Raw genomic sequence first — 25,909 nt, 5'->3', positions numbered from 1 at the left:
CTGACACGTGAAGTTTGGGGCACACATTCAAACTCGAGATGACTTTATTGTTAAATAGAAACTGCCCCTTAATAACAGTGCAAACTGACAAAACCAGTGAGGATCAGCTCGTCCTCTCCGGCATCATAGTCAGTGCCCGGCACCGGGATGAACACTTACCACGGATTATCTTAGTTACTTGGCTATTGAATACTATTATTGATACCACTTTATTGGTGGCAACTGAGGTGACAGAGGTTCAACTGAAGGTCACCCAAACACTACCCTTCCACCTCCCAAGTCCACAGCAAGGGTTTTTCACCCTTGACCAAACTGTTCTCTCTCCAAGCCGGTTCCTAAAGCTGTAAAATCAAGATAATGACACATACCATGCCAGATTTCCAAGGGGCTCAAAGGTTGTGTCTAAACAGCAGCAGTTTATACACACCAGTGTCAACAGAGGGGGTGGAAGAGGATGGGGGGAGGGGAGGAGGGGGAGGAGAGAGAAGAGGGGGAAGAGGAAGGAGAGATGATGGAGGAAATGATGATCAGGACACAGGTGATTGGTACTTCATATCTTAAAAACAAATTTTCTGAAATTGTTGCAGAAAGGAGATGTGGAATAGACAGAAAACCTGGGAGGAACTTGTTCCTTCTTTTAAAACACACCTAACATCCCTAAGCTAAAATGGGCTTTGATTTCTTTCGAAGTTTCTTCACTTGGCTGGGATTCCAATATACAAAGCAAATCTAAGAAATGTAAACGGCCCCGCTGGCTGAGGCATTTACATCATAGCGTGGAGGGTCAAAGCAATCCAGCGACTCAGAGAACGTATTCCACCTTCTCCTTTAGGTGGTTGCTAAACTGCACTTTGTGTAAAGCTGTCGTAACCCAGATGGACAGTGACTGGCTGTCCTGTTAGGGGGCGGGGAGAGACGCCAGGACAGCAGGGTGCTCAGGGAGCCCTCTCAAATAAAAAGGCTCCGTGGTCCATTCCCCAGCTTCCCAGCCAGCAGCTTCTGCTCCTCCCACTTTCTCCCCATCCCCCTCCTCTTCCTCCTTCTGAACTGTGTGTCTGTGTATGGAGGTACAGGAGAGGATGACAGGGTTGCAGCCATCTTAGAGAAGGGTCAGACTGGGGGCAGCAGGCCACACATGCCAGAGGGCAATTCTCAGGAGGGATTGGATTGTTTCCTTCCACTATGGATCCTGAGGATCTAGCAACATCTTTTACCCAAGGCATCCCATTGGCCCACAAACTCCATTCTTGCCCCAGGCTCCAGTACCAAACAAGTGTGGGGCAGGTAATGAAGAATGGCCAGTAGTGGGGCAGTTGACAGGTTGGTGCATTTGCAGATTGTAAATTCTGACTTGAAGCCCTGAGCCTCCTATCTGCTGATATAATTAAAACCTGGACTGCTTTGCTGGGGGCTTTGATTTGAAACTGGCCTCAGAGGCACATGGTCGAATTTTTCCTCAGAGACCCTCAACACCAACACAGAGCCTCTGCTCAGCAACCTTTTGATGTCTGGAAGCGATGCCGAGCCGCTGGTGCTCAGCTGTTTCCTAACAGGCACCGCAAATCTGGTGCCTTCAGTGAGCAGTGCTTTGCTTTGCTGGTCATTGTGCTCTGGTTGCTCTATAGGCCTGTGCCTTCACAAGGCAGGGTCTGTTGGCTCTAAAATAATCATTTTCTTGATCTTGGGAGATGGCTCAGTGGATAAAATGCTTGCTGCATGGCTGTAAAGTCTGGAATTTAGATTACCCAGAACCCACAGAAAAGCAGGCAGGCCAAAAACCAGCAGGCAGAGATAAGGAAGGTATGCCTGGGGTAATAAATAAAGTAGAGAGTGATTGAGGAAGACGACCAATGTCAACTTTGGGCCTACACACACAGAAAATATCACTCTCTTGTTACATATCTCGGGATCATTTCTGAAGGTGTGTCTCCAACCCTGAAAATGAAAACGTGCTGCCTGTTTGTTTAAAGACTGGGAATGGGCTAGCCTCATTTCTCACCTCACACTCCAGCCATAAGTACAATAATCCTCTAATGTCAGGAATCTCTGCCTGCTGGGCTCTCTAAGCCTCAGGCCTTTTAAAACGATACATCCTTGCTCCACAACGTGACATTTCTGTAGTGGGTAGCTGTTCTGTCTATGACCTTGAAGCACTGCCCCTAGAGATGTAGCAGGTAACTGTTCCACCTGCCTATGACCCTGAAGTCCATGCCCCTGGGGCGTGGCCTCACAGCGACCCTTAAGACCTGAGCTGCACGTAGGCAGCTCTCTGTTCTGCTCTCTCTTGTGGATTTGGAGACTGGACTGAGTCCGGCGGCCGGAACAGAGTTCCAGAACCTGAGACTATGCTGTTCTGTAGAGTGAGTTTTTCCCCCCGATAAATTCCTTTGCCCGTTAAACAGACTCCGTGGATTTCTTGTTATAAATTTCCATTTCCCAAGGGCAGTCAAACTCCTATTTGTTCTTCATGCTTCCTTTTCTCTGAGAAGTCACTTGTTACTCAAACCCAGTCAGGGTTGTCCTGACCTGCCTGTCCTCCTACTGCTCTGTCCTGGCGGTGTCCTTGGGGTGCGGTAGCTGTCACACATTATGTGATATCTTCCACAAGAAAATAGCACGGTGGGGTTGGGGGGTGGGGGGGTTGGATGGGGTTGGGGGGGGTGGGGGATGGGGTGGGGGGTGGGGGATGGGGGTGGATCTCAATTCCATGAAGTGTTGGCTGCTCAGGGAAAATGGGCGACCATACCATTAAGGAAAAGGTGTACATAGCAGAGTTCTTTGCAAACACCACAGGTTTCAGGTTGTTGCTGGGTTTAGACCCTGGCTCCAGGGTTCATTGATGAGCTGAGGGAACTTCAGGAAGCTCCGATCCTTGGTTCAGTCCTCTTCAGGGGTAATCTTAGAAGCTACAGAAATGGCAGCGGAGACATGTTGCTGTACATACCTGGAAAGGCGGGGGGGGGGGGGGTAACATAAACACATGTAATGTACTAGGAATCTAGAGCACCCTTTACTTCTATCTAGAATGAAGCCTAATTGTTCTCAGTCTCCACATCCATAAACGCATAATTAAAAGGGCCTGTATTGTCTATGTATTCTCTGTATGCCTATGCACAGTGATAGGAACGTGACTTGGAAAAACAACGCAATCCTCACCTCTAGAGACCTCATTTGGAGGAGGGGTGGGGTTAGAGCAGACGCCTGTACAGGTGACAGTGATAAAGTTAGGAAACTGGAAACACAGGGGCGAGTAGAGGCCGCTCTACCAGTGGGGGTCAGAGCTGGAAGACATTTCTGGGACTGTCACCTCTGCTCTGTCTCAAATGATGAACATGAGCTCAGGAAATAAACAGGAGAAGGCATTCCAGGAAGAGGGAACAGCATGAACAAATGCACAGAGGCAACTCGGTTTTCCTGGGGGGCTGAGTCCAGTGGAGTAGGACGTACCCGGGAAAGAAGATGCGGAGGACGGCAAGAAACCAGCAGACGGGACCTTGTGTGTGTAGCTAAGAAATGTAGGCATTAGCATCAGGCCATGGGAGACTACTGAAGGATTTTAATAAGGGGAGTGCCATGATTAGAAGAGCAATTTAGATGCATTGTTGGCAGGAAATTAATTGGTAGTTCTCTGAGAAAGGCCTTTTTGAAACGAGAATCCCCTCTGGGCCACTATCCGAAATCTGCTCGTTCATTTTGTTCAGAGTTGCTTTGGTAAATATTTATTGAGCACTTGGAGTCACTCACCAGAGAACCTGTGGGCTCTGAGATGAGTGTACTCCTCTCCCTGCTATGAATGAGCTCAAGGGATCCACTTGAGTAATTACGGTAGGACACAGGAAGTGATAAAGAGTAAGACTAGAAGAGAATGGCCGCTGGAGAACTCTGCATCCAGATGTGGTGTTGGATGAGAGGCTGAGAGATGGCCATACAAAAGCACTGTGGACACAGAGATTCTGTGCAGTGGGGGCATGTTCAGGGGTCCCCAGGGCATTCCAGGACACATCCGAGACTGAGAACGGTTGCCTGAGAGGTCTGAGGAGAGGTTTTGAGGGGCAGTGATAACAGCCTCATGGGAGTTTCTGAGCTAGATGTAAAAGAAGTAAGCCTAATTTGAATGGTGGGTGTCTGGCAAAGACAGTCCAGATAGGTGAAGCACAGGCTATGGGGATGCAGGAGAACACCGTCCTCATCCAGGAAGCCCAGCAGATCTATGTGATCACAGATTAAAGAGACGAATGGCAGGGACTCAGTGTGAGAGCACTTGTCTAGTATTATGTAAAGTCCTGGCTTACCCAGCACTAGGGAGAGCGGGAGGGAGAGCGGGAGGGAGAGCGGGAGGGAGAGCGGGAGGGAGAGCGGGAGGGAGAGCGGGAGGGAGAGCGGGAGGGAGAGCGGGAGGGAGAGCGGGAGGGAGAGCGGGAGGGAGAGCGGGAGGGAGAGTGGGAGAGAGGAGGACATGTTGCAGTGGCTTGAGACCCGATCCAGGAGCTGAAGGAGTTAGTTAGCATTTGGGCCAGCTAGCTTATGTCAATTTGACATAAGCTATAGTCATCTGAGAGGAGGAAGCCTAGACTGAAGAAAAAAAAAAAAAAGCCTCTATCAGATTTGGCTGTAGGCAAGCCCATAGAGCCTGTTCTTAATTAGTGATTGATGTGGGAGGGCCCAGCCCATTGTGGGTGGTGCCACCCCTGGGCTGGTGGTCCTGGGTGTCATAAGTAAGCAGGGCAGGCTGATTGAGCCATGAGGAGCAAGCCAGTAAGCTTGCAGAACTTCCCATGGGTTCTGCTTCAGCTCCTGCCTCCAGGATTCTGCGCTGTTAAGCCCCTGCCTGACTTCCTTTGATAATGGACGGTAATGCAGAAATGAAATAAGCCCTCTCCTCTCCGGGTTCTTTGGTCATGGTGTTTCATCACAGCAATAGAAACCCTAGCTAGGATACCATCTTATCGGATAAGTAGTTACGGGGAAATGCTAATTTTAAAAAAACAGTGAGAAATTATAATGAAACTGTATTTTAGAGCCACTGGGTCATTGAAGAATTGCTTGCATGAAGCTGATTGCCAGTGAGAAAATAACGGTAAAGCTATAAGCAGAAGCAGATGACCCACGGGACTGTCTGCTAGGGGTGTCTGTAGCCACAGTTATCATCCGGTGTACCTGGTACAGACGGACTGACTGCCTTATTCTTCCTCCTCCAGCCTTGAAGGATTTCCTAGGAAATGGAGAACTCAACCACAATGCCACACCCAGTTCCCAAATGCAGTTTTTTGTTTTGTTTTGGTTTTTTGAGACAGGGTTTCTCTGTGTAGTTTCGCTTTGTAGACCAGGCTGTGGTGATATATTGTGTCCCCCAATATATTGCGCATCCTAATAAACTTATCTGGGGTCAGAGGACAGAACAACCACTAGACAGACATAGAGGCCAGAAAATGGTGGCACACACACCTTTAATCCTAGTATTCTGGAGGCAGAGATCCATTTGCATCTCTGTGAGTTCAAAGCCGCACTGGAAACAGCCAGGCATGGTGACATACGCCTTTAATCCCAGGAAGTGATAGCAGGAAGCAGAAAGGTATATAAGGCATGAGGACCAGGAACTAGAGCCTGGTTAAGCTTTTAGGCTTTTAGCAGTTCATTCCAGATGAGGACTGAGAGGCTTCCAGTCTGAGGAAACAGGATCAGCTGAGGAATTGGCAAGGTGAGGTGGCTGTGACTTGTTCTGCTTCTCTGATCTTCCAGCATTTACTCCAATACCTGGCTTCAGGTTAAATTTTATTAATAATACCTTTTAAGATTCGTGCTACACCAGGCTGGCCTCGAACTCACAGAGATCCACCTGGTTCTGCCTCCCGAATGCTGGGATTAAAGGCATGAGCCACTGCCGCCCGGCCCAAGTGCAGCTTTTAAGATGACTAATTTGTCATAACTGTCTTGATATCAGAACCCTACCTGAGTCAACCCAAGACAGTTTCTGGTCAGTACTTATCGTACCTTAGATGAGCACTCATATGTTTTCCTATGGAAACAGTAGCTGGTCCGAACATAGCATACTGCTGCAAGCTGGGCCAGGGCTTAGGTATATAGAATTTTTAATAAGCTACCTTTCTAAAATTAGAGAATTTCTGAGTCCCAAAGTATATGCCAGCATTTTTGTATAACGATTATAGACTTTTTTTTTTTTTTTACGAAGAATAAATCTTAAGCTGGAGAGATAGCTCCATGGGTAAAGAAAGGGCTTGTCATGTAAGCATGAGGATCTGAATTTGATTCCCTGGAACTCACATAAACCCAGACATGGTAGTATGCATCTGTAATCTGTGGATACCACAGCCTGAAAGATAGTGGGCCCACTAGCCTGGGGTAGGGAGTGGCAAGCAGCAAAAAAGCCAGATCTCAACCAATGGAAAGCAAGAACGGATACCCAAGATTGACCTCTGACCTCCACATGTGTGCAATGGCATGCAAATCACATGCACACTGACACAACACACCATACATCTATATATAAACATCTGAATCTCAGGAACTGTGCTAGATAGTTTTATGTCAACTTGACACAAGCTGAAGTCATCTGAGAAGAGGGAATCTCAATTAAGAAAATGCCTCCATAAGAACAGGTTGTAGACAAGCCTGTAAGTATCTTCTTAATTAGTGATTGATGGGGGTGGGTCCAGCCCATTGTGGATGGTGCTATCCCTTGAGCAGGTGGTCGTGGGTTCTATAAGAAAGCAGGCTGAGCAAGCCATGAAGAGTAAGTCAATAACCAGTACTCCTCCAAGGCCTCTACATGAGCTCCTGCCTCCAGGTTTCTGCCATGTTTGAGTTCCTGTCCTGACTTCCTTTGATAATGAACAGTGATATGGAAGTGTAAGCCAAATAAACCCTTTCCTCTTCAAGGTGCTTTGGTCATGGTGTTTCATCACAGCAGTAGAAACCCTAAGACAGGATTCCAAGCAACTTCCCAAAGACAGAGAAATGAAGCATGGGTTCTGTGAAAGGCCTGGATAGACAGAGTTTGATGAGGGAAAGTTGGCTCATACTTATTCATTTCTGAGACTGGAGAAATGGTTATTTATATTAGTACCAAGTACTACTTGGACCTTGAGTTCCAGTTCCAGTTTCTCTGGCTGCTGATGAACAGAAAGGACTTCTTAAAGAAAAAGTGTCCATAGATATAGACTAAACATTGTCTGTGTTCCCTGAAAGGCTCTCAACACCAAGGCACCTTTTCTTTCTTATTGCTCTAGAAAAGCAACCAAGATTATCTCTTCCTTGAGTAAAAACTCTGAAGACCCTCCGTGAGCATGGTTTTCTTCTTCCACTACTTCTTCAGTGTTCTGGCAGCTCTATGAAATGCAAAGAACCTGCATGCCTCCCTGTTACTGTTTATGCTGTTCCATCAGCTCTGAATGGATTCAGAACCTCCCCTCCAGTGAAAACCATTCGATCTCACTTCTAGTGGGCTTCACCAAACTTATTTAGAGAGTGTGTGTGTGTGTGTGTGTGTGTGTGTGTGTGTGTGTGTGAGAGAGAGAGAGAGAGAGAGAGAGAGAGAGAGAGAGAGAGAGAGAGAGAGAACTCACAGGTTCTCCCTACCTTGTAATTTCTGCCACTCAGCGAACTCCAGGCTAGCTAGTCTGAGAGATTCTGGGAGATCTCTCCAGGCTAGCTAGTCTGAGAGATTCTGGGAGATCTCTCCTCTCTCTGCTTCCTGTCTCTCTGTAGGAGTGCTATGATTACAGGTTCAAGCCACCACATCTTTGTGATGTTTATGAATTCAGCAGATTGAACTCAGGCCATCAGACTTATGAGGCAAGTCCTTTTACCCACTGAGCCATCTTGAGGGCCCCAAACTGATTCATGATGCCACTGCGTATTTATTGACAAAACATTCAGCCCTATGGTTAGGTGGCTGGCTGTTTTCCATAACTGACTCCACTGAACAGGCATTGAGTATTTGGGGCTGCATGCTCAGCTGGCCCAGCTATCAGCTGAAGATAACAGAGATGAATAGAGTCCCTGAATTGTAAAGAATGGAGGACTGAGAAAGGCCAGTGGGCAGCCGAGATAAGTTAGAAGGTGATAAGCAAGCAGAACTGACCCAGAGGAGTGCCCAGAGACACATGACCACACTGGACACTGGGAACTGCCATCCTTTCTGCATGGGTGGGACAGGACAAGAGAGGAGTTTGAGCTGTAGACCCCAGAAGTTCTAGATTCCTTCCTTGGATCACATGGGGAGCCCTCCTCTAGGGCCCAGACACCTAATGAGGAAGACTGGAGCAATTATCAGTCCTTATACCTGTGTCATGGGAGCTTGAAGTTTCACTCTGATTCTGTTCCCAGGGCAAGTGAGAGGACATCAGGCTGTTTTCACCCTTTTCTAGGGGTTTTAGGTGTTAATCCCTGCTACCAGGAGCATAGGCAGTCTCCCCACTGTCCAGCTCTCAGAGTGGTGAAGCCTGTATTCCTGAAAGGTGATCACATGCTGTTTGTGAGACTTTTCCTTCTTTCCGTGTTAGCTAGCACCTGGCAGCTATGACTTCTACTAGAGCATACTTTCTTGGCTTCTGCAGCTTCCCTGTGCCTTGGATTTTTAGCTTGCCTGTTCCTTGGGGTCCCTGCATTTGTTTTCCAGGAGGGAGAGTTTTAGGCTCGTGATAAACTGTTGGCATTGATGTTGCCCTTGTTTTTCCCTGTGGGGAACAGTCACACTCAGCAATCTACAGGAACTCAGAAATTAGTGGAGTTTGAGGGGCCTTGCTGGCACGGGGTTTCCATGTCAGCTTTCATACATGGAGTCACTGCTAATTCATTGGAAATCTATTTTCTCATGTTGAGCTGCGGTATGATGCGATGCAGGCATCATGGATGGACATCTAGAGTACCATGACACTCTGCCTAGAAAAGAAATGTGGCCAAGTAGCCTCCATCCCACATTTTGTAAACTTCAGATAGAGACATGTGATTTGACACCAGACTTTTTTCGATTGCAAATTTATTTTAAAAAATTATATCACCAAATTATATTTTGTTACTTATTTTGCATAATTATATTTTTTAACAACATCAAATCAGAGCTACCTTAAAATTCCAAGACTACATGCGCATATTTGCTATATCATTTATTATAATTTTTTTTTAAAAATTCAATTTTATTAGGAAAATGTTGTGTTCCTGTCAACATAAACAACAAAAAGTAAATGAAGGTTAGGTTCCTGAGGGCCGGAGACATGGCTCAGTGGTTAAGAGCCCTGGCTGCTTTTGCAAAGGACCTGAGTTCAGTTCCCAGTAGCCATGTGGCAATTTATAACCATAACTCCAGTTCCAGGGGCTACAGCAGTGTCTTCTGACCTCTTCAGGCCCAGGCATGCACGTAGTGCACATACAGATATGCAGGCAAAACACTCACATACTTGAAATATAAATTTAAAAAGTTTTTTAAGAGATAAGTTTCCTGGAATTTGAATTTGCTTCCATAAAATAATTATTAGGGAATTGTGTTTTAATTTGTTTTATTTATTGTCACTGCTTGTGCGGTTTGTGTATGATGTATGTGAGTGCAGGTACATGTGTGGCACAGCATGCCTGTTGTTAGACGATGGTTTTCAGGGTTCGAGCTCTCTCCTTCTGCATTGGGTTCTGGGAACCAAACTCTGGTCTTTAGGTGTGCTCAGGAAGCCTTTTGACTCACTGAACCATCTGGCTGGCTGTGGTTACTCTACAATTTCTAATGGAATTGTGACATACAATTAGTTATAGAACTTCTATGAGACAGCAAAAGTTTATAATCTGGTTCTAAATTTGTAAGTTCGTTAGCAGAATGGTTGGAAGCTGGGATTACATAGAGTTGGTTTAAATTCCTTTTTGATTTTCTATGTCAGTGATTCTCATCCTGTGGGTCAAGGACCCTTCAGGGGTCAAACAACCATGGCCCTTTCACAGGGGTTGCCTCAGACCATGAGAAAACTTAGATACTTACATTACAATTCATAACAGTACCAAAATTACAGTTTATGTAATCGTGAAGTAGCAATAAAATAATTTTATGGTTGGGGTTCAAAACATGAGGAACTGTATTAAAGGGTCACAGCATTAGGAAGGTTGAGAATCACTATCCTATCTAAGCTTGAGGGGTTATTTAACCTCTTTGTATACATTAGCTATCTGTAAAATGGTGTAGTAAGCATGCCCGCATTGTGGGGCTATTGAAGAGATTAATCAAGACTCCATGCAATTAAAAAGAGTTCACAATGAGGCTGAAGAAGACAGAAAACACAACTATGAAATGTGTCCAAGATGTGCAGAGGGGCACAGGAGCACTTGTGCTCATAGAGTCGGGGGTGAACATGAGCTCCAAAGCCAGGCTACATGAACATCTGTGACCTTGAGGGAGTCACTTAGGCTTTCTGTGCTGGGAGTCCAACAGATGTGACCAGGTGACTGTGTGTGAACCGCTCAGGTCTGTGTGTTGTCTCTGCCCTTAACTATGGTTCTAGAAAATAAAAAGTGAATGAGAGACTTCTGAATGTTGTTCTCCAAGTTTGGCTAAATTAAGATGTCATAACATCACATCCAGGGAACCGGACTTAGAAGTGTTTGATCCTGGCTACCTCCTCCTTCTGAAGTAGTGCTTTCTTTGTTGATGGTGGCTGGTTGCCCCCTCCTTTCCGTATCAGAGATAAGCTGTTCTGTTTAGAGGACACTGCATCTTTTATCTTTGTTCCCACAATATCTTCGACATGGGTTTGTCATGTGCTTCCCAAATGAAGCATTTGCAGCTCACCTGATCCATCTAGATCTGAAGTGCCAGGATGTCTTCCAAAGCTGTTCTCAGTGCTACAATCTGACTTTATAGGGGTTTGTTTCTGTGGACATTTGAAGCTGACCACACAAAGATGTGTGAGGAAAGTTTACAATGCTACAGTTCCCACTCACTTATTCCATGAACCTGCCATCTTTTCCAAGTGTGCTGTCATTGGTTCATTTACTCACCGGAGATGTTGTGAACCACAGGACTAGAGATAAGTAACATATTGTGTTTGTATCATCTAGATTCTGAAAGACTTGTAAATCTTCATCGATTCACCAAATTTTTATCAAGCAGCTATTGTAAGACTACTATTCTTCCAGGTTCTGATGTGGCAGCAGTAATCAAAACCTAAAATACAACAGGGCCCATCCTTGTGGAGTCTCTACCCTGACTGAGGGAGATGGACAATATGCTGAGTGCTCAGAGGTGCTGTGGAGGAAAGCGTGGCAGGATGGATATGTCAGTGTCTTTCATTGCAGATGACCAAATCTGCTGTTACTGGTCTAAACAGCAAGGGGTTTATCATAGATTACATGGAAAATCACCAAGTGCACTGGGAAAGATGTATGCCACATAGGGGAGCTCACGAATGCTGCCATCCACTGCACAGCATGGCAACCTTGGCTCCCAAAAGATAGGCTCTTGTGTTCATTTCCCTCACCTGTGCTTGGAAAGATGCACGCCTGTGCTTGGAAAATTGTAGCAGAGAGACTTCCTGGAGATGTAACTCTGACCTTTTCTGCCTCTGCATGAAGGGCAGGTTCACTGCACTGAGCTGGATGAGTCAGGCTGCATGCAGGGGAAAGCAGGCAGAGAGTGGAGGTGGTGTTGCCGGTTTGGTTATCTGTTGTAGACTGCGTTTGGCTCTTCAGTGGTAGAACCATCAGGCATGCTCCCTGCTCTAAAGATGGCCTCAAATACTCTTAGAAGACTGGCTTTGCAGCCTCACCCTCTAACACTGGGAGTGATAGTGAGTGGAACTGTTCGCTCTTCCCTCTGCAGCAGGCTGCGCCACACCTCTAGGCATGTGGTTCTTGTTTTCTGGACACCCTCCCACTGTTGTCCCACTGATGGCTGCTGTCATCTCCAGGAAGGTTTTTTTTGTATCTCCATTGCATCTCCAAGCCTCTATTGTGCTGTGTGTGAAGTAATTCCCTGTAGTATACTGCAGCGATCCACGGATGTCTGTTTCCCTTGTTTCATAAATCAGAAAGGGACTGGTCTAGGGTTCATCATAACTTCAGTGTCTCGCTCCTAGAAGACAACACATCTTTTCAACTGCCATGAATCAGATTTGCTAATTCCAGGAATTAGGAGAAAGATGGGCCTTCCAGGCAGAGGAAATAGTACATTTGAAAGTAGAGAGATGTGAGGGGGCAATGTACGCAATGCAGTGAGGGGAGAAACGGGCAGTCTGCTGCGGAAGGGGCCCTGGTGATGTCAGAAAGTCCAGGAGAGGCGTTAGGATGCGTCTCAATGCTCAGCAACTGTATTTGAGCTGATTTGAGAGCTCAAGGAAGCCAATTTGAAGGATTTTCAGCATGTAAGAGACCTATATGATCAGGTTTGTGTTGTTAAACAGATTTGTCTAACAGCTGGGTAAATGAAGGATTAGAAGAGCTCAGAGTCAAAGCAAAGAGACCATAACAAAGTCATTTCAAAATCATGCCCTTAACTCTGAAATCTCAGGAGGTGATAAGCAGAAAAGCCCAAATCATATCTATTCCCCACACATACCAGGAAGAAGGAAACAGTGTAGTACTGAAGAGACTTTGAAGATCACCGAGGCCAGCACCCACTCTGGTATATGACTGAGCAAAACAATGATTTTTCTGTGGTACCTTTGAAGATCAGGAGTTGTACCACACACCATTGGAGCACCTACCTAATTCCCCATCTAGCTCCTGCCTCGAAGATTTTCTTGTGTGTTTACTTACAGTCTACATCTCCCTAGTAGTACACTAAAATATCTAAGAGGATTTTGATGGTGAAACCTGTGTCCTGTCTATGTAGTAGGCACTTAACAAACATTTACTGAAAGGGGAAATGAACTGAACATAGTCAGATTTGCCTTACACTGAACCAGTGGTCTTTGCAGAGGGCCTTGGTTTGAAGGTTATCAAATGCACAATTCTGCTTTGCAGAAACACTCCAACAAAGATTAAATTCTACCAAGTAATGCCTTTATAGTTGGCTTCAGACAGTAAAGAAAAAAAATGATTACATTACTTCAAAACCAGTAACTACTAGCCAGCTCACACCTGTTTGGATGGCTGATAGAGAAAAATAAGAGTTGGTGAGTATGTTGATAAGTAAGAATCCTTGTGTTTGCCATTGGTGGGAATGTAAAATGATGTGGTTGCCATGGACAACAGTATGGACGTTTCTAACAACTTAAAAGTAGAATTGCCCTATGTCCAGCAATTCAGCATCTAGGGACATACCCAAGAGAACCACAAGGAGGACATCAAAGTGGTGTTTGAACACAGAATTACATAGCAGTCTAACTCCCAGTAATGTGCAAAGAACCTAAGTAGATAACCCAGGCTGGCCTTGGCAGAGGATCCTCCTGCTTCCACCCACCAAGTGGTGGGACTACACATGTTTGCTGACTTGCCTGGCTAGAAGACAGGAAATCTAACACTTACTATATCATGGCTAAACCTTGAGGGTATTGTACTAAGTTAAATAACCAGTCACATTGAGACAAATGCTGTATTTTTTTTCATTTGTTTAAATACCCAGAAGAGTCCAAGAGTCAGAAAGTGAAGTAGGAGAGGAATACAGAGCTATTGTTTTCAGGGTAGAGAGATGAAGGATACTGGAGACTGGTTCCACAACAGTGTCAATCTTTTTTATGGTACCAAACTGAAATCTTTCAATAGCTAAGATCATGTACTTTATGCTAAAACTATTCACCATGAAGTATGTATATCTGTTATCTTATTTGGTCCTGAATTGTTATGAGAAGCACATGTCTTTCCCCACCACAACCAACCTGTACTCTTTATGAAAACAGGTTCCTTGAGTAGCACACACTGGCCTTGAACTCCTAACCCTTATATCTCAGCCACCTGAGTAAGTCCTAATTTAGAGTAAGGGAAAATAGGCTTAGAGTCATAAAAAAGGATTTCATAAGGCATCTGGCTGGAGAAGGACTAAGCTGAGACTCCACATTCAGGACCTCTGATGCCATTCCTAGCACAGGCTTGTGCCACATCAGGAGAGAGGACATATGGACGGTCTAGCTGATCTGTCGACTAAAGTATAAGAAATGAACTGTTGGCAATTTGGAGAGAGAACCGTAAGCGTGTGCTGAGGTGGAGGTGTGTAGCAGGAGTGAGCTGAAGGAAAATAGCAGTGGACTTGACTGCTCACAAACTAGCTTGCAGTCACCTGCCTTCCTTCCGATGCTTGTCAACTTCCCTCCCTCCTGAAACCCTCAGAGAGCAGGTGTGAGTCAACTGTAAACATGGTGAAGGAAGGTCACACGGCAGTCCCTCAGCTGGCAAAACCCAAAGTCACTGCCATGGCAATGGTCTGTATACATGAAATAAGAAAGGAAAAAACAAAACCCTGGAATGTGATCAGGAGGGGATATGGCTCTTAGTGTTTGAAGTGATTCCATTAAATGTCTTCCTACTTCCCATGCATTTACCAAAACCAATGAGCTCTAATAGGAGAAAGTGGGACAGTAGAAAAAGTACCAAACCTATTTGGCTGGACTAGCAGACAGCTCCCGATGTAGTCCTGGACACTCCTCACTTTTACCTTCTGCCCTAGGCCTGGGCTACCACGACCAAATCCCTTTTCATATGCTGGATTTAAGCTGTTCTCCAAAGGGAACCACAAACAAGAATACTATCTGGCCTCTCATAGCTTTTATTTACCATAGTCCTACTGTGTGTCAGGCCCTCTACTGGACACTTTCTGTGTAGTAACCCCAGTCCTTCTAGTGTTCATAATATTATACAGCTGCATGTAACGTTAAGACACGGTCGCACATAGGATTTGCCTGAATGAGAAAGGGCAGAGTCAGAACTTGGATGTAGGCCTTCTAAAGTTTGCTCTCACAAAGTGTGACAGCCAGGTTATGAGGAGACAGAAGAGCATCAAGGGAGCAGTGAAGCTGCTGGTTCTACTGTTCTTCCTAGAGGCAGTCTGGATGGAGGGCAAGCTTGAAATCAATCGGGAAGTGCAAGGAAACATTTGACAAGCAAATCGGAGTATGCTTTGTGACTCCAGCAGGCCAGGATGGTGGGCAGGGCAAGGTCTCCAAGGTAATTGTTAACAACCCATTTGGTATAAGACTAGTCATGTTTGAATTGTTTTGTGTAGAGATAAAATTCCGTTATCTTCTGAGCAAACAGAGACTGTATTATGACGAGCATTTTTCTATGCCAAAGCTTATTTTAACTATTTTTTTTAAGAGAGAAGCCATCAAAAGGCTTATCAGACATCAGATGTGGTGGTGTGTGCCTTTAATCCCAGCACTCTGGAGGCAGAGGCAGGTGGATGTCTGTGATCCTGGTCTACATAGAATTCCAGGCCAGGCAGGGCTGCATATAATGAGACCCTGAGTCTCACCAAAAACACCAAAAATGTTTATGATCAATTGCTAGTACTGTCTCTAATTAGTCCTTCCATGCTGTGAGAACATCCAACATAGCCAAATTTAAGAGGGAGAAAATGGTTTCCCCCATCTATGTAGACTCAGCCTGTGCTGCTGCTGTCTACATAGATGGGAGAAACCATTAGCAGCTGCACAAGCTAAGACTGCTCGCCTGGGGAAGCATTCCCTCACGTCAGCCCTCAGAGACCTTTAACAAGGACAATGAAGCCGCTTGATCATGCTGCCCATTTTCCCAGGGTAACCAGACACTTTTCTTCCTCTTTGTGCTTCAGGAAGGGGTAAGAAACTTCAAGGAACTTCGAGCCAAATTTCAAAAGTTTGATGCCCCACCTTTCCCAGGACCGATTAAGTTGCCAACTGGTGTTTCTCGAAAGGATGACAGGGGACACACACAGTCAGCTCAGAGTCTGGCTAGTGGGAAGGGCCTCTCATCCAATCACCATCAGCCCCTGTCTTCTTCTTCCACTGAAGTGTGCCAGCCTCTTAAAAGCCAGGAAATTAAGTCGGCGCAAAGAGGTGAAATTCAGAAGAACTCACGTTCCTCGGGACCTCCGGAAAAGTCTGCAGTGTGTCCTGCAAGAAATTCCCAGGAAGCTGCCATGCCACGGAATGGAAGTCGATCAAAAGCTGAGACATCCAATGAGGAGAAAGGACTGGTCCTTAGCAGCTTCAGATTTAAGCTTTGGAACTGGGAGAAATTTTTATCTCAGAACAGTAAGATGTCCCCAGCTCCGCCTCTTACCAACTGTGGGAATAAGACCTTCCATGTGGAAAGTCAGAAAACCACAGGGCTTGCTCAGATAAAACCAGAGACGAGCCCGGAGACAACAGAAGTCCAGACCCTTCCTTCCCAGAGCCATCTCATGGTCTGGAGAAAATCACCTGTGGCCTCTGAAGCCTCCCCTTTGCCACTTCCTCAGCATGGCAGGAAAGGTACAGACAGCCCTGGTGCTGAGGAGAGCCCCAGGAGCAGCCTGTGCCAGCCTGTTTATGAGTGCGAGCTTACCAGCCCGGTTCCAGGTAAGAAATGGAGTCCCCGTGGAACTGGAGGCAAGACCATTGTGCTTTTCTCATCCCAAGCCTGCAGAATTGAAGTGTATGCAGCCTTTGCAATAGCAATAGAGTATAACTGTGGTCGGCCTGTTAAATTGTAGTCTCAGGTTTGAGCAAGTGCCTAATGCAGAATTATGTTGTGACACAGTTTGGCTGTACTTGGACTTGAATCCCAGCTCTACCTACCACAAGCTACGTGACAATGGGTGATTTAAAAACTTCTTAAACCTTAGTATGTTCTACTAGGAATCAAATTCATCAGCAGCCTTCTCTGTGTAGGAAGAAAGCACAAATGTGTCCTGTCTCAGCATAGGAACCTAAGAGAGCTGCTCCAATCTCCAGACCTTCTATTCCTTGCTTTGAATCCATCAACTACCTCTTTGGCTCTACTCTGAAAGTATGTTCAGAATCCCTCAGCTTCTGTCTTTGCCCTGGCCTCTACCACACTTTTCTCTCACTGGGCCATTACCAGCTGCTCTCCCTGCTCCCACACTCTCACCCCCTGGTGTTCTGTTTCCATGGTGAGCCTGTACTGTAGCATAAGTCAGATCACATCACTGTTGCTCAAAACCTGCCTGCCCTTCTAACATGCCTCACACTGTTTGGCGCTTGCCTGCTTCTCCATCCCCCTTGTCTCCTGATTCATTGGCCACTCAGTCTTTAGATATAAGATGGTGGTTCTGCCCCAGGTCTTAGCACAGGTCAATCCATCTGCCTGGAAAACTCTTCCACCAAGTCCTTGGCAGCCTGATCCCTTCCTCCTCCAAAGTCTCCGCGGCAGTGTCCCCTGCCCTGAGTGGACTCTTTATAGTGTCTCCGCGGTTCCTGCTGCCCTTAGACTTCTTGCAGTGTTTTTATTTTCTCGGGCCCTTGCCTCTCCCCGGTAAGTTGCCATACACTTGTTTGCCTCTGAAAGATGGAGTTTTCAGAGGATAAAATTTATCTTCCTCACCACCTTATCACAAAGAACAAGATCAAGTTAAGTCTCCAAAAAGATGTTTATTTAGTGATTGATGGATTGATTGATTGGTTGATTGGATAGACAGATAGACGGAGGGATGTCTTGATGTATGAATGGGTCACTCACAATCCTATGACTTCTCCTTGTACTTAGAATAGAAACTAAAGTACTATAACCTGTAATCAGATGTTTCCTATCCTGACTGCCCACTCCCAAATAATCGACTCAGAAGCTGAATATGAGTTATAAATGTTCAGTAGATAGCTCAGGCTTATTACTAGCTAACTCTTACACTTAAATTAACCCATATTTCCTATCTATGCTTTGCCACGTGGCTCATGGCTTGTTACCTCATTTTCTACATGTCCTGCTTCCTCAGCAGCTATCTGGCTTGTGTCTCCCCTGACTCCGCCCTCGTTCCCATCATTCTCTTTGGATTTCCCACCTAATTTCCTGCCCAGCTACTGGCCTATCAGCTTTTTTATTAACCAATGAGAGGAATACATATTCACAATGTACTGAAGGTTATTCCACAGCAATAACCTTAATGGCCTTGCATGTTAGTCCTTGCATCTCTGACTTCTCTTCCCCTAACTCACCAGCCTATGGTCCACATGCCAGGGAGACCTCCAGGACTCTCTTCTTTGTTTGTCCCTGCTGTATCATTAACCTCCTCTTATTATGATGAACATTCCTGAAGCCAGGACTATATTTGTTTCTGTTCTTGGTTCTAGCTCCATCTCCCACAATAATGCCTGGAATACAGTAAACAAATAGGTACCAATGAAGGATGAGAAACAAGATGAATGAAAAGAAAGCTATATGGGAAAAAGAAAAGGAGGGTGGGTCATCTCCCAGGTGAAACTATGGAGAGAGTTTAATGAGATAACCACATAGATCAGCTTAGCACAGTGCTTGGTGGGGGGAGGGGAGTGAGTAACCAGTTAATAATTGATATTTAATTTTCCCTATGTCTTCTTCTTGGTTTTAGTAAGACTAAAATTCCCAACAAACTTACAGTTAAAGCCTAAGAAGAGAGTACTTTGGCCCTGAGCTTCTGGAGATCTGGCATCTAATGGAAGGGCAAGAAGAAAGTTTGCCCTTCCATCTCAGCTTGCAAAGGACACGAACTTCCCAGAGGCACATGTGAAACTCACTCTACTTGTTTAGCTTGGGCCTGTGTAGACAACTACTGCATTGTGTAGAGCAAGAATGAGGATGCCCCATTTATTAAAAACTTTATGCCGGGCAGTGGTGGCGCACGCCTTTAATCCTAGCACTCGGGAGGCAGAGCCAGGTGGATCTCTGTGAGACCAGGCCAGCCTGGTCTACAGAGCGAGATCCAGGACAGGCACCAAAACTACACAGAGAAACCCTGTCTTGAAAAACAAAACAAACAAACAAACAAACAAAAAAACCCAAAAAAACTTTGTCTTTCTCTGTCAGGAGAAATGTCACATATGATTTTCATGTATAATCATGGAATTCCTGTTGGGGTTGTATTTGTGAATAGTGGAAGCAGAAATACACACTATTGGGACTGTTTAGAAAATCTTAAGACACTGAACTCATAGATTCTAAGAACCTTGAAGCCAGAGCCCTGGAAATTCAGAGATCAATTCCTACTCTGCTTTCCAGTCCCATGCTATTTGCTCAGCCCGTACTTGAGGAGTCTTTTCCATGAGTAATCACAGTCCCTCCCCTCTAAGCTAGGAGAGCAGTGTCACAGAGTCTCCACAGAAGCCCACCAACCACAGCACAGATGCAGCAGCATTAGCAATATACCAGAACGTGCAGATTAGAGAGTGTAAGTCCTAGCCTTGATTCCAGGCAACGCAAGAAGGCTTTTTTAGGGAACTGTCACTGGAGTTCAGCCTTAACAAAGTGGTTGTTGGTAAGAAAGGAGTCAGCATCCCACAGTCAGGAGGGGTAGGCACAGTCTTGGATGTGAGAGAGTCACCGAAGGCTTTGATAGCCAATGCTGGAGTGCTGAGAAGCCAGTGGTGTGAGTGGAAGATGTGTGTACTAAAGGTTGAAAAGTAGGACAGTGCTGTTTGCTGAGAAAAGAATCTAGACATGAATCCAGGTTGTGCTGAAGTAGCAGAACAGAGATGATCAGCAAGACAGTGATGTAAGCAGGTGTGTGTTTGGGTCAGCAGGTTCTCACTGCTGGATGGAGACTAGTCAGATGGGAGAAAGGCTAAAGCCAGCAGCCAGCAAAGTGGTCAGGTTTACCAAACAAATGTAAATAACACCCTACATGTTTTCCTGTCCATACTCAGATGAGCCAGAGAGCAGGCATCAACAGCTTCCCAAAATAAAGCCACTGCCTTCCATTGAGACCCTCGGCCCGCCTCCCAAAAAGCCTTCAAAACCCCCATTTGTGGACCTCCAGGCCTTCCATAGGCAGCCAACTGCTGTCTCCAAGACCCTGAAAGAAGGTAAGAGGATGCACAGAGCCTACCCACACCAGTCAGAGTCATAGTCCAGTGCCTGGACCACATGCCCTTCCCTCTCCACCCCACTTCCATGTAACAAGCTGTTCTTCCAAGGGGCTGAACGTTATTACGGCTGTTTGCATCACAGCTATGGCAGTTTGCCCTTAAAATGACACATGTGTAGGAATTGGCCCCTTATCACTCCGGAGCCAGTCCACTTCCCCCTGAGAATACTGCATTGCATCACTGGGAATCTGTCCAAGAGGAAGAAAATGAAAAGTCTCCAAGCAAGGAAGCATGGAGCCTTTGTATGTGCTGTACAACCTGTGCTGTAAACAGTCAGTGAAGGAGGAAGAGGAAGAAAGAACAGGGGGAAAAGTCAGTGTAAGCTTGACCTGACATACTTACTAGGATCCCCTTGGGTCCCTGTGCCCTGCACCCTCTGTAGGATGTGAGGCATCCCGGGAAGCCATTTTCCGTGTTCTTTTTGTCTCTCCCTCTGCTATTTAAGGGAACACCTCTGGTCCTTTCTATTCCTGCCTCGACATCATCTTCCTGACTTCTTAAACACCTTTTCTTGCTCCCTCAGTGAACATGCGGGGAACGCACACTTTGGGCGTTGTGCTGTGGGTGCCGTGCGGGGATGTTGGTTTTACTGTGGCCATCAGTGCAGCAGAAGGTGGGGTAGCAGAGCTAAGACAAGCTTTGGTTGTTCATTTGTGTGCTTTGGGCAACCTCACAATTGAATCTCCCTAACTCAGTGGCTTTCATATGGGAGCCAGCATCAGAATCACCTGAGGACTTTTTAAAACTCATCCTCAGAGCTTCTCATCTTGGGGGAGCCTGAGCATTTGCCTTTTAAGTGGGTAGTGGCATGCTGACCCTGGAAACCACACATGGAGAATCTGCACTACAGGTCACCTCCAGCCTTACCCTTTGAGAAAGTTCCCATGCAGGGACAGAGCTTTCATAGGTGTATAGTGGTAATGTGGCCAGCTTCTCATCAGAGAAGACTAAGTGTGATTTTTTTTTTTTAATTTATCATTTTGTTTTTTTGAGACAGGGTTTTTCTGTGTAGCCCTGGCTGTCCTGGAATTCGCTATGTAGTCCAGGCTGTGCCCAAACTCAGAAATCTGCCTGCCTCTGCTTCCTGAGTGGTGGGAGTAAAGGCATGAACCACCAAGTCCGGCAGTGATTTTTATGAACATTAAAGAACTCAGGCTTCAAACAATTGCCCCCAAAGGAAAGATGACTGACTAGAACAAAAGGCTGAGTCTATTATAATAAAACAGGCTTTGTGGATCTCAGCTCCTTCCCAGTAGCCATTTCAGTTTGAGCATGGTACTCACTGAGCCTCATTTTCCTGTCTTGTGAACTGGGACACTGTGGTACCTCTAATCTTGTGGAATTGTTGTGAGAAAGTATTCTGACCATGCGTGGCACACAGCACATGCTCAGTAAATCTAAATGTCATTTAGAGTACACGTTAAGTAGTTCTCTCTGCCAGGCCATGTGGTAAAAACAAGCAATTAAGAAGTTAAACCAGCCGGGCGGTGGTGGCGCACGCCTTTAATCCCAGCACTCGGGAGGCAGAGGCAGGCGGATCTCTGTGAGTTCGAGGCCAGCCTGGTCTACAAAGTGAGTTCCAGGACAGGCGCAAAGCTACACAGAGAAACCCTGTCTCGAAAAACCAACAAAAAAAAAAAAAAAAAGAAGTTAAACCTACACAGGGGTTCTGGTCCTTAAGGAGGCCAAATTGCCCATAAATAACACCATCAAATGTAGGTATGTGCGACTGTGCACGTACCTCTGAGTACCAGGGTGGGAGCGTCATTCACTTTAACCAGCCTGCAACCAACACCCCCTTTTCCTTCTGCCTCTTGCTCTTGCAGTGACTGTGAAGGAGGGCCCCCTGACTCCAGATGGGTGAGTACCTGTTCCTCTCCTGTGGGGGAGGGCAGCCCACTGGGGAGACTCATGGGCCTTGTCAAAGGCAGGCAAGAATCTCAGAGCCAGTATGCATATCCCCCAGAAAGGCTGCAGGAAGAACAGACATACAAAGCAAACAGCAATTCTTGGTTTTAAATAAAAGATGAAATAAGATGCATTTCACTGCTGCACTGATGCTAAGTTGCACACGTCATCCTCTGAGGTACTTGGTACTTCTTAATTGTCCAGGTAGGTTTAGTATATTAACATTGGCCTTCTTAGTTATAAATCAAAGAAGAGGCTGAGAATGCTCTGGGCAGCTGTGGTGTTAGGAGTTGGAAATGGGATAAAAGATGTTCTATTTCTGGTGCCCCCTCCTGAGAGTTTTGTTAGGGGAGAGTCAAGTCATTAATTCACTTAGCTAAATAATATCTCTTGAGCTTTTGAAGTGGTCTGCCTTGGGCCACCTGGTTTTTGTGGGTTTGCTCTTTTGCATGTCTCTTGGGGGCTGCAAAGCTGCTGCTGCAGCCCTCATTTTATGGGCCCAGATGCCCAGCTTCAGAAATGCTCCACTCACCAAGCCATGATTCCAATCCTGAAGTGTCCAAACTGTTTTGACTCAGCCTCACTCCCTCACAGAGATGTTCTTGGCAAGGACAGTCGTAGGAAGAGAGGCAAGCTGACAAACAAGCCTATTCCAATGCTGCCATCAGATGTTCATAGTAGTCAAGCATGCTATCTACAATAGAGGAAGCACACGGTTCAGAGGTTGCATCAGTGAGAGAGCAGCCATGTGTCCTCAGGAGGGACCAGGAAGTCTTTAGAGAGGTATTCCTCCATTGCAACATTAGTAATCCTTAGTGAAAGCAGACCTTTAATACTATGAGTCCTTGGGGACAGCTGATGGGGACTCCAGAGTAGCGCTTGTGTTATCAGACTAGTAGTGGTGCTGGCTGGAGTTGCTCACATTTCTGCAGCTCAGCTGGAAGTTGGCTGATTGAGAATTGCCCTAGGATGGGATGCATAGACTTGGCACAGACCATCATCATGAGACAGAAAGGTTCTCCTCTCTGGGGCAGCAGACAAGACAGTAGCATAAACAAGCACTTTCCCAGCCTTTCCCAGGTCGCTTTCACTCACAATCTATTGCTCAAAGCACCTCACTGGCCAAGTCCAGAGTCAGGCTACAGAGACACTGAAGACTCACATGCCAAAAGATGAGGAATGAAGGGAGGGTGGTATGTGAGGTTGTTAATCCCCTCAACCCATCAGTGAAGAGGGAACTCTTGAGTCCAGTGGTGAGGATGAACGTTTACTCGATATAATTCTAGTGAAGAGATGCTAAAGGAAGAGACAGGAGGTGTGTGGAGGTAACTTGTCTTTGTGGAACAAGAGAGTTGAGTGAAATCAGAATGTGGACAGTATAGACATGGGATTGAAGAGCGGACAGGAGCATTGTGAAGCACCTTGTGCACCCATGGATTGTTGAGGTGGCCCTGTTCTACCAGGCAGTGGTTGTGTTGTGCTAGACATAATTCATTTGCTCAGGAAATTCCTAGTGTCATGTCCATTTGAAAGAGTTGATTGCCAGGTGGGTGGGTGAAGCTGCAGTTCTGTGAAAGAGACAATAACATAGAAGGTTCTAGCAGTGGTTCACACTAGCCACTCCGTGCTCACAGGCCCAGAGTGGCCTGAAGTAGCAGCACACTGCTGCCGTGCTCTGAGTCAGTCTGGCCTCACGGCTGCCATTCTGAAAACATCTCAGAATGAGTGTAACTATGCTTGGCATATTGGCACTAAATGAAGATTTCTCTGGCATTTTAACCACAGCAACAGCAAGTCATTTTACACCGAGAGCTGTGAGGGGCCTTTGGGAGACAGTTTCCTGTGTGGCACTGTCTTCCTACAGGATTTATGAAGGCAATTTTGACTCTTCTCCCCTGTCACACTGGCTTTAGAACACAACTCCCATCTGAACTTCTTGTTATATGTGAATTGTGACGTAGGCACATATGATAAGAATGAAAGGCACAGGAGATAAGGAGGGCCCACAGTACTCAGAGGTGGAGTCATGAAAGAGGAACTAATTTGAGGTCTAGCCTACACAATAAGCAGGGGTTAGATAGGTCAACCAGTCTCTTTCATGATACTGTAATATAAAACTGAGATATAAGCAGGGCATTCCTCCTGGTAACACACACACACACCTGACAGGTAGCTGGTTGATGGATGGATGACTTGATGGGCAGTCAAGATGGAAATACAATTAGGTACAATAGCACATGTTTATAATCCAAACACTAAGGAGGTTGAAGCAGAAAAATTGACATAAGTTCAGGGACAGCCTGGGCTACATAGTGAGATCCTGGCTCAAAAAATGAAGGAACAAAAACGAAAAAAAAAAAAAAGAAAAGAAAGATGAGAAAAATGTGTTGAATATATGTAATAAAGAGGGATAAACAGACAAAAAGTATCCTGATGTGGAAAAATAATTGATACGTTCAGATTATAGAAGAATACAGTCAATCATCTATACCTGTGGGTTCTGATCTATAGATTCAAATAAACCTTAGGTGAAAAAAGTTTGGAATAGATTCTGTCTGCTGAGCATGTAAAAACATCTTCACATCCTTATTTTCTGAGCACATGGTGTCGCTGCTATCTCCACACACTGGTACCATACTCGGAGTGCTAATAAGCTGGAGGGAAGTGTGCGGGAGAAGGTGTGTAGGTTCTACATACATACTAAGTGTTGTATAAAGCAAAATGGCCATCTGTAGCCTTGGTGTTTACAAGGGATTCCAGAAGCAATTCCCCATAGATACTGAGGGGCAGGTAACTGTGTATTAAAACCTTGCTAAGGAGTTTGGACTCTGTCTTGTCAATGACAGGACAGATGTTAGCTTGAACATGTAACTGTCATAATGCCCAGTAGCCTTAGATATAATTTCCATGGAAACTGGGGCTTGCTGGAAAAGAAAAATCTTCCTTGTTCATGTATTTACCTTCAATACAGATATTAGATTTAGGCATAGACTATCATAACTGGAAAAGAACTTGGCAGTTTTCTGATACAGCCAGGCCATGAGCATGAAGATAATGGGAGCCTCGGTTTTGAATGCCAACACTACCACATAACATTTGTAATATTGAGCCTGCCTTAACCTCTGCAATCCTGTTTCTGTTCTTATGCAATACTGAAATGAGGTGAGGATTGTAAAGTGTTCATTACAGTGTCTGGCATCCAGAGAGTAGCTCACTTACCTATTATGTAACATCCCAAAGAATAAGAATAACACGAGACCTCTACTTCTCAAACACCTATTGATGGGGAACTCGGTAACTAGAATACGCAGTACCTCTCTTTCTCTGTTAGATCAAATTTTAATTCAATTAACACATATTTCTCCAGTACATTCTGTATACTGAGCACTCTTTCAAATTAAGTTGGGAGAAAAATTGGCCTCCATACCCCAAAGTTTCAACCATTTGTCTCATCTGAACTTGAGTCTTATGTACAGCAGACAGGACCTTTAACCCTCCTTCTCAGGATGGTACTTAAAGCATAGAATGTCACCTTTCTATAAATGAAAACACTTGTCTTTGATCTTTGTTGATGAAGTCTTTGTATTTTTGCTGTATTGGGGGGAGGGACACACGTTATAATCATCTTGATAAGAGCTCAGTGCCATCAAAGATGGCCATCTTTCATTTCTGTACCTCTTCCTACGCTGTTCAATCTGAGCAACAGATACTCCCAGAGTCAGAACAATAATAAGATCAAGCTCCTCTTCCACACTTGAGAGAAGTAGCAACATGCCAGAGCTTTGAAGTTTGCATCTGCAAATGGACATATGATAGGATTTCCTTGAATGTGTTGTGGGGACCAATACCACCAAGCAGTACATAGATGATGCCCAGTGCATCTTAGCTACTTCTTCAACACCACCTCACCATTCTTGTTTGTATCTGAAATATTAATGTCTCGTTAGCTCACAACAGCTCTTTAGAGGATGTTCTTCTCATCATTCTTTCATGCAAACCAAGCTGGCTGCCATCCCTCTTGCATCAGCAGTCAGAGC

General features: G+C 45.5%; 1 protein-coding gene across 1 annotated transcript in view; it reads left to right on the top strand.

Annotated features, from left to right (window-relative positions):
- The window catches only part of Fyb2 (FYN binding protein 2), a 127,086-nt gene that overhangs the window by 35,846 nt on the left and 65,331 nt on the right, over positions 1-25,909 (top strand). The window contains exons 3-5 of the mRNA XM_052718354.1: positions 15,719-16,466; positions 19,743-19,901; positions 21,791-21,824. Of these exons, the coding sequence (XP_052574314.1) occupies positions 15,719-16,466; positions 19,743-19,901; positions 21,791-21,824 (941 nt within the window). The remainder of the gene's footprint in view (positions 1-15,718; positions 16,467-19,742; positions 19,902-21,790; positions 21,825-25,909) is intronic.

This window comes from Peromyscus californicus, unplaced genomic scaffold (assembly GCF_007827085.1).
Source record: "Peromyscus californicus insignis strain IS unplaced genomic scaffold, ASM782708v3 Scaffold_5__1_contigs__length_169319896, whole genome shotgun sequence".
Taxonomy (NCBI): domain Eukaryota; kingdom Metazoa; phylum Chordata; class Mammalia; order Rodentia; family Cricetidae; genus Peromyscus; species Peromyscus californicus.
The sequence above is the reverse complement of the archived record's forward strand: the minus strand, read 5'-3'. Positions and strand labels throughout refer to the sequence as shown.